Source organism: Sinocyclocheilus grahami, unplaced genomic scaffold, assembly GCF_001515645.1.
Source record: "Sinocyclocheilus grahami isolate Dianchi unplaced genomic scaffold, SAMN03320097.WGS_v1.1 scaffold200.1, whole genome shotgun sequence".
In the NCBI taxonomy this organism is placed as follows: Eukaryota; Metazoa; Chordata; class Actinopteri; order Cypriniformes; family Cyprinidae; genus Sinocyclocheilus; species Sinocyclocheilus grahami.
The window spans coordinates 702878-712525 of record NW_015505379.1 but is presented as its reverse complement, the minus strand read 5'-3'; the positions used below and the strand labels follow the sequence as shown (position 1 = coordinate 712525).

Sequence of the window (9648 nt, the reverse complement as noted above, 5' to 3'; positions counted from 1 at the left end):
TTCATTAACAGACATGAGGTTTTAATGTAGCTTATCAAAAATGTTCCATATTAATTAAATATAGTGTAAGTACATTTATATATTTAATTTAAAAAAACACATATTTAATTAAAAAATAAACCCCCAAAAGTGCATGTTATTACAATACATCTTATCCTGTACTGCAAATCCTTGGCAAGCCTCTGTAGTTGAATTTCCTTTGAAAAAATTTTTCAGAGGAAAAACATACAACTTATTACTTTATTCCATCCCCACATCTCTATACATATCAAAAAGAGCTGAAGAATCATAAAACAAAAAGAAACATGGTAAAATATGAGCGCTCAATATGAAAGGTCATGGCAGAAAAATACTAAATAAAAAGGGACAGGCCTTCTCATGGTTTTCTGTGATAATATGATTATAAGAGATCATTAAGTCTCTCTTCTGGAGAGGAACAGAATCAAAGTACGCTCTTCAGGAACTCCATATTAGGACTTTGCACCTTTGTTCACAGCCAAACCAATAAGACCAGCCAATCCCGCCACACCTAAACCGATACCGCCGACGATCGCCATGCCAACTAAACCATCTGAAAAAGAATACAAAAAAAAAAATTCTCAGCTGAGATTAATTCACTATTACCGTTGCCTTTGAATTTATTTACATGCACATCAAATTCCATATATATTTATGCTAAGGTCTATATTTATGTTTATATTAGGGCTGTTAGTTTAACGCGTTAACTTAATTAATTAGTTATGAAAAAATAACGCGATTAAAATATTTTAGTGCAGTTAACGCACTGGCCTAACCCCAGACCTGTACCTTATTTTACATTTCATACAATTGACTGTTGACAAACATGATGCAGGGCAACAACTCCATAAATGCAGTTATGCCCTAAAATTAAAGATATTGGGGCAAAAAATGCCCCTGTATGAGTTTTTGTCTCATATTTATATCAGCAAGAGCAATATCACATGAGCGATTTTGTCCTGACTATCACGAGTTTAAATGTGATTTTATACAACAGTTCAGTAAATAAGAAGTTGATATTGTGTTATATATTAAACAGAATATTATGTGTTTTTGTTCAATTTTGCAGAGAATACATTACCTTTAAAGCCACAGCAGAACTGTTGCGTCTCCGAGCAAAACAGCGGTGTTTAGTTTCTGAATGAATCCGCGTTTTGAACAAATGGTGTGAATCAATGATTCAAAGGCCCATTCATAAAGAGAGTCGTTTACTGAATTCCTGAATGAATCAGCCGTTTGAACAAATCGAATGAAGACATTTACCGCCACCTGCTGGCAGATTTATTTTCTTATTTAGAATATTATTTCATTTAAAATAATAATAATAATAATAATAAACAACATTAAAGAGATAGTTCACCAAAAATATTTAAATTCTGTCATCATTTACTCAAACCTGAATGACTTTCTTTCTTTTGTGGAACCAACAGACTGCTGGTAACTAAGCTGATTTGGTTCCCAATGACTTTCATTGTATGAACAAAAATACTGAGATGTTTCTCAAATTATCTTCTTTTATGTTCCATAGTTTATGTTTTGTAGCCTAAATGTTTATGTGTAATAAATTTTATGTTGAAAAAACTCTACAACTTGTAATGTCTACTTGATACTTTCTCATTTAACACAAAAATAGCTTTAAATAATCTTTTGTGGGTATTTTCACAGTCAAATTTATTTTGCGATTAATTAGATTAATGAATCGAAACATCATGCAATTAATTATTAATTTTAACATTTTAAATTTTAATCGACTGACAGCCCTATGCAGACATTGGTATATTCTTGTATACATAGTTGCAAGTATGACAGAATAATCAGGACTATAATTTAATAAGGACTCTTCCATCTCTCGCCTTTAAAAATGCCCGATAACACCGTCATAAAATGGAGGTAATCAGGCAATTGCCAAAAAGCACATGCAGTCATGTGCTGATAACTCAGCAACAAAAGAAGAGAGTGAATGGAAGTTTGCAGCAAGGACCGGTAGGAGAAAGATGTGATGTTTACAGATGTAGAATGGCAAAAGGAATTTTAGAATGTTGAAACACTCATTCCACAAACTGTGTGCAATCAGTTGAGAATGTGATGAAAACAGTTGCAATGCATGTTGCCATCAAACTGGGAAGTTTTGCGGAGCATGCACATATATTTCCTTTCAGTGGAATTTCTGAATAAGGTACTGTACATGCAACAAATTTCTGATTAAAACACGTATATTCCAGGGATGGGAATCGGAATTTGGGGAATCCGATAATTGTCTTAAATGGAAAAACAGCAATAGGATTGTGGCATTTACATGACTGAATACCAATTGCTAAATTCTGATTAACACTGGAATATTAATATGCATGTAAAAGCAGTCACCACTTCATGTCTTTCCTCTTTGTAAATGGATCTTGAAAAATTCATCTTTATGACAAATGGAGCGGAGAATTCTAATATGCTGATCTGGTGCTCAAGAAACATTTCTTATTATTATTTATGTTGTAAAATGTTGTTCTGCTTTAATATTTTTGTGGTAACTGTATTACATTAATATAACAGCATAAATTTAAAAATAGATATCTTTTTAGCAATGTTAAAGTCTTTATTGTCACTTTTGAACAATTTGATGACCCACACCCTAGCTGAATAAAATAATTAATTTCTTTAAAAACAAAATAGCACTGACCCCAAACTTTTGAATGGAAGTGTATGTCACAAAATCCTAATTAAAATAGCCACTGTTCAAATTTTTTTTTATTTTGGTTTGGTTGAAATGCCATCATATCTCACCTTTTCTTAGTGCCCTGTTGATGAGTTTCTCCAGCTCCAGGGCCTGTTTATTATCTGGTTCATTCTTCAGCAAAGTACGAATGTACTTCAGTGCTCTCTCATACTCCTGATAGAAGAACACAAAATTGATGTAGGGTGGTAAAGAGAGCAAAACAAAGAGAGAGATTAAATGGAAACTAATTAAAAATTATCCAAGTATTTCCAAGTCCAGTTCATACTGTATTTTTGATCAAATAAATGCAGCATTGGTGAGCATAAGATAATTCTTTTAAAAACATTTACTGACCCCAAACTTTTAAAAGGTAGTGTATTTCAAATATGCCTTTTTGGGGTAAAATATGACTTGGACATGTACTTGACAGGTTTTGTGAGATTCACCGCTGTACATTTACTTCATCTGGTATTCGTATTGAACCGAATTACACTAGTTTATATGGTGACATGACAATAAAGATACTTAGTTGATCTGATTTGATTTTGAAATTATGCAGTTAACTCCAATGTACCAGGGCTACCAGGAGCAGAGTGGAGAAACACAGTTTTAACTAGACGCCAGAGATGTCTTCATACAAAGATACGTGACATAAAGAACGCTCATTAGCAGTGACAAAATCATCACATATCAAAAAAAGGAAAATGTTAACCCACCTTAAGTCTGTAGTTTGCAACAGCAAGGTAGAACAGAAAATCTCTCTGATCATCTTTTTTGCTCGTAGAAACCAGTTCTGGTAAAAGAAAACTGAATGACTTTTTAAAGAATTTAAAATCAAGAATAGGTACAATTACTGCTGGAGCTCAAGCAGGCCGTAAGTAACCAAAAACACTGACCTTCCAATAGCTGAATGCCTTTTACAATGTCATGTGTGTACTTGCTTCTGATCAAACACCAGGCGTACTCAAATGTGCTTTCCCTGGAAACGGGTCCTTTCACCAGCTCAGCGTTATACTTCTTCTCAAACCTCTAAAAGACAAAAAGTCACGGATGAGAATCAAATGCACTCAGTAGATGGGTGATGTCAGGATCATGTGCTCTCCCTGGCCGACAGTCATAGACTATACCTTTTACAGCAGGAATTTGCAAAGCAGAAAAACGTCTGATTCCATTAATTAATAGTAGGTGAGATGATAGGATAACAATAATACATTGATACATGTATTGTGCATTTTTATTCCCCCCCCCAAAAAAGCGTGGGCGTATAATAGTAGGTCTACTCTTATATAAGTCTATGCGTGGCAACATGTCATGTTCGGTGTTGTTGTTTTGGTGAAGTACAGTAGAACTGCGTCCGTCGAAACTCCCGATTAAAACCCGATTTCGGTCACTTCACCAAATACAACCTTGTCATCAAGACGACATCGATGTCATTTTGTATTCACAGCCATGAAAGTAAAAGGATAAAATGTTTTACCTTTAGATCTTCTGGTGCCACTAGCTCTGACACAACCGCCTCCATGTTCGCCGAAAAACCAACACAAAGCGCCGTGCACGGAAATGGTCAAAGTAAAAGTCCGACGTCCTTAATAAACATTCCTTACAACGAATACTGTGGTGGTACCATGTTACAATTACTTTATGGTTATTATCATCCATGATATGAGTGCAAGGGCTTAGTTTTGGTTTGAACATGTTTGTAAAATGGTATTTTGTGCTATCATCCACACATGCAAAGTTGGTTGATAACATAGCCGTAATAAAGTAATAGCCTAGATAACAATTGTTTACATAGGATATATAATGTATTTTATATTATTTAGGCACTTATATGCTATAGTTTGACAACAATATAGAACAACAGTATATAGGCTAAGTGTTGTGACAAGTTCCGGTTACAAAGTAGGCCTACACGTAGCAAAGATTTTATTTATTTATTTTTAATAATAGATAAAAAAAATAATAAAAAGTAGATAGAGCAACTGTTAGAGCGTCAAGTTATTTTTTTCATAAAAATTAAAAAGAAAACAAGTAGATAGAAAGTAGATAGAGTTAGAGGGTTACGTTTTTTTAATAAAAAGAAAATAAGATAGAATAGAGTTCTAGTGTTAGAGGGTCAAGTGTAGATAGAAGATATGTGTCTTTAGCCATTTCTTGGTTATCAAATTATCAAATACTTTTCAAATAAACTTGATTGATTAAGGGATGATGCAATATATAAATACATGCATACATGCTTTTAGTTCAAATTATTTTTATTGGCATGGTCGGAAAGATTATAGATGAGACAAACAGAACACAACCTCTGTTCTGTGTGATAGGATTTCTGGATGAACCGTGAGTAATACAGCATTTCTGTGGACAATAATTATTATTCAGAAATAATTTGACTACTGAATTTACCTATAATAAGTAAATTTATCAATGTAGTAGGCTACTCTTAACATAAACGCCACATTTTTTTTGCTTAACTCATAATTTATAAAAAAAAAAATACTTACTGTATGATATCATGTCTGGATATAACAAGTGGACTGTTCCACTTCCAGTGTAAAAAAAAAAACTTTTTTTTTTCATTTTAAAATGATACAGCAATATTTGCCTGAAATTGATTTTTAGGGGCATCTGAGAGCATTATGAACATATGTTTTTTCTAACCATACAAAAACATGCCATGACATCCGTTTAGGTCAAATAATTAAAACATACTAAGGAAGATTAATATAATGTAAAATATCGACGGTCAGAGTAGCCCTACAGATTAAAAATGAGAGAATTTATTTTTGTTAGTTATAGATGATTACATATGAATACCACATTAAAATGGATAGCTTCATCATTTATTCGTTTCTTTATCATAGGCTATAGACTACTTTTTTACGCCACATTTTTTTTGCTTAACTCAAAATTTATAAAAAAAAAAAAAATACTTACTGTATGATATCATGTCTGGATATAACAAGTGGACTGTTCCACTTCCAGTGTAAAAAAAAACACTTTTTTTTTTCATTTTAAAATGATACAGCAATATTTGCCTGAAATTGATTTTTAGGGGCATCTGAGAGCATTATGAACATATGTTTTTTCTAACCATACAAAAACATGCCATGACATCCGTTTAGGTCAAATAATTAAAACATACTAAGGAAGATTAATATAATATAAAATATCGACGGTCAGAGTAGCCCTACAGATTAAAAATGAGAGAATTTACTTTTGTTAGTTATAGATGATTACATATGAATACCACATTAAAATGGATACCTTCATCATTTATTCGTTTCTTTATCATAGGCTATAGACTACTTTGTTTTCTTGAAAAATACATATGTCTACATCATTCAAACGTTTATTGTCTGAAAATTATTTATGGTTTTTACACAAAGTCCGACTGTCCCAAACTTGTGATTTCCATCCCAGTTAATAATATTGCACTAAAAGATTTTGTAGAGCTTGATATGAAATCTGATAGCCTACATCTATGTGAAGAAATTGTTAGAAAAGGTGTAAAAAGTGTGAAAATCTTATTTAATTGTTTGTATTTCGGGTACGTAAAATTCTTGCTATGAAATCAGTCTTAGCCAGACAAAAGGGGTCAGCAATTTTATTCTAAATGTTCTTTTTTGTCTCCATCACAGAACAATATTAAACGCAATATACAATTTAAAATGGGATGGACATGTTCATGACATTTCGTAAAAAACAACAACAACAGAACTGTCCACTGTTGATCATTGTTAATTAAACCAATGTGAGTGTGAAGAGAGTTTTGTCTGAAGTTAAAGAATCAACTGCTAATAAATATATATGTTATTACTACCCCTACGCAGTAGCCTATTTACGCAGTATTAGTAGGTATGTGCATTTTATTTAATTGTTTGTATTTCGGGTACGTAAAATTCTTGCTATGAAATCAGTCTTAGCCAGACAAAAGGGGTCAGCAATTTTATTCTAAATGTTCTTTTTTGTCTCCATCACAGAACAATATTAAACGCAATATACAATTTAAAATGGGATGGACATGTTCATGAACTGTCCACTGTTGATCATTGTTAATTAAACCAATGTGAGTGTGAAGAGAGTTTTGTCTGAAGTTAAAGAATCAACTGCTAATAAATATATATGTTATTACTACCCCTACGCAGTAGCCTATTTACGCAGTATTAGTAGGTATGTGCATTAAGGATATGCACACGAACTGACCATTTTAAACAATAAACATAAAGAAAGACATACATTTGTGTCAGTCAACATACAACAACTTTTGAACGGCCCTCCTTCTCCACACTTGTAAACACTGGGTCGGTACTTCCGCTTATGTCACGCGTGACCTTTCCAACATGACTACTTAATGCAAGATAAGCATTTGTGCTTAAAGTATATACATTTTTATTTTCTTTAGGAAAATGACCGATCGTTTCGGTAGATAAGACCCTAATTCCTCAGCTGGGAACGTGTAGAGCCCTTTGAAGCTGCAATTTGACCTTCAACCTGTTAGTCCCCATTGAAGTCCACTATATGGAGAAAAATCCTGGAATGTTTTCCTCAAAATCCTTAATTTCTTTTCGACTGAAGAAAGAAAGTCATGAACATCTAGGATGACATAGGGGTGAATAAATCATCAGGAAAGTTTTAATTCTGGAGTGAACTAATCCTTTAATAGCCGAATAGCATAATTGTTACAAATAAAACGTGCTGGAAATATATTTATGAGCATTTCATATCAAGATATGTCAGTTAATGTAGTATTAATGTACATGCAAATTGTATTTAAGTTGTTATAGATTTCAAGACTGCAACAAACTAAACAGGGGCACGTGAAATGACAGTAAAGACCCTTATTAGTTGATCTTACATGTTAATATCATTATTAATAAAATAAGCATGCATTTGTGATTGCGTGGTTTTATTAGTGTGTTCAGTGCATGAAACAATGTCAGGGACCGCCTGATAACATAAAAAAAGAATCATTGTTTTTTTAAAACCAATTCTTTGAATCGAACCATCTTGTCTCTTCGGACTTGATCAGTTTGCCGTTATTTAGCAGCTGTTCACATGATGGCCATTGCAAATGCTTAAGTCCCATGATGAATTATGAGCTCTCTCAGGCATACTGATGTATTTCTAAGTGCAGTTGAAGTTACAGGTGTCTTTCTTGACATGACATAGATTCTCATATAGTACTTTATGTTAAAGAGCCCAACTCTCCCAGTCAATACTGTTTATTCTCAACGGTTTGTTCTGTTGCTTGGATATTTCTGTTGCTATGACATCTGTGGATGCTGTTGATTAAACCCCTGGGATGTTTCTTTTCCATCTCCATGTTGTCCTGATTCTGCAATAACTATTCTAGTTGTGCAGTGTCAATAATCTAGAAAGATTTTCGCCTAAGTCTACCTGCAAAGCTCGTTACGCACACTTGCCCTTTCCAAAATATAGGGTTCTGGTAAACTTTGCCACAAATGAACATATTTTACTATATGTTTCCTAAGGCATGGTTTGTTTGTGGTCCTGTTTCTTAAAGAAAATATCTTTCAGAATATTTTAAAATGGAGAGAGATTATTTTCATGTACCCTTGGTCTTTAAATTGATATGATACTATTACAGAAGCATGTTGGGCAGTGTGCGCTGTAGGTTAACTAAAGCTAGAACTAAAACTATTCAAACATTTTTGTTCATTGAAACAAAGCTAAAATAAATAAAATATAAATATTAGATGGAAAAACTTATTTTATTTAGTTGCCCAGGCAGCATTTCTAATTTTCATTTAAAGTTGAAGCACTAAAATTACTGACTGGAAATAAAATCAATACAAATCTAAAACTGAAAAAAAATAATAAAAAAATTAACTAAATGGTAATATTTCAACAAAAAAAGTAAATATGACAAAAGCATATAACAAAATTACTAAAAATATAACTTAAATTATAATGAAAACTGGAAATATAAAAATGAAAGCTAATTCAGAATATTAAAGGGGTCCTATTATGCTCTTTTACAAAGTCTTGATTTTGTTTTGGTGGTGTACTAGAACAGGCTCTCATACTAGGTTGCTTGAAAAAAAAACACAATTTTTCACATATATTACATTATTACAACTAGAGGTCAACTGATAGTGGATTTTGTCGATACCGATAGCTAGGATGGACCACACTGGCCGATGCCGATTAATTAACTGATAGTTTTTAAAATGGATACTGAACAAAAACTAAAATAATGCTTTATTAAAAAAACAATACTGAACCATACTAGTAGTAGTAGTAATAATAAATTTTTTTGAAATTAACACTCTAACAAGGAACAATACTTTCATTACACAGCTTTCATTAATCTTAATGTTACAAATGGACTCTTATTTTAAAGTGTTACCATTTCATTTCAACAGTCATGCTTAAAGATGCACATTTTTAAATATATACACAAAGGCCATAGCATTAAAATGATATACATATGGATATTGTATGTATACTCTCACACTTTAACTTCTTCTATTCTTGAACACTTGATGATTATCTAATCAAAATAAAAGCGCAGCGCTGAGTCTAGGAGAACTCACCGGTATCACACACACTCCGGACGCGTCGCGTTCAACTCGAGCAGCGGTCTAAAACTGATTATTTAATCACCAAATGGACACAAGTTTACTTCAAGAATGAACGAACAATGAGGCATAGACGAGTTTGAAGTTCGGTGTTTAAAAAACAGAGCAAACAGAAAGAGATAGTGCAATCTATATTATAGCTCTATAAATGAAGCATTAACAACAATTCGAGACCAATATAATGTAATTTAATGGAAAACTATGTGAATGGGGCTCTGTGGTGCGGCAGGATTTTCTGTCGGCTGCATTTAAATCCACATCTGAAGTTTCCCGCTCTGTTCAGCGTACAGTATCACGTGTCTAAACAAATAGCACGTGCTG

General features: G+C 32.8%; 1 protein-coding gene across 1 annotated transcript; it reads right to left on the bottom strand.

Moving 5' to 3' along the window:
• Positions 1 to 4279, bottom strand: fis1 (fission, mitochondrial 1). The gene is made up of 5 exons (XM_016285642.1): positions 4203 to 4279; positions 3622 to 3754; positions 3442 to 3518; positions 2794 to 2899; positions 1 to 571 (listed from the first exon to the last, which is right to left on the bottom strand). Exons 1-5 carry the CDS (start codon positions 4245 to 4247, stop codon positions 471 to 473), a joined length of 462 nt encoding a protein of 153 aa, XP_016141128.1. The 5' UTR covers positions 4248 to 4279; the 3' UTR covers positions 1 to 470.
• Positions 4280 to 9648: the final 5369 nt, after the last annotated feature.

Excerpts from the sequence above, each read along its gene's own strand:
- fis1 (XM_016285642.1), bottom strand. The coding sequence starts at position 4,247 with ATGGAGGCGGTTGTGTCAGAGCTAGTGGCACCAGAAGATCTAAAG. Across the intron at positions 3,519-3,621 it reads AGGCATTCAGCTATTGGAAG|AACTGGTTTCTACGAGCAAA; the intron begins GTCAGTGTTTTT and ends TTCTTTTACCAG. Across the intron at positions 572-2,793 it reads CAACAGGGCACTAAGAAAAG|ATGGTTTAGTTGGCATGGCG; the intron begins GTGAGATATGAT and ends ATTCTTTTTCAG.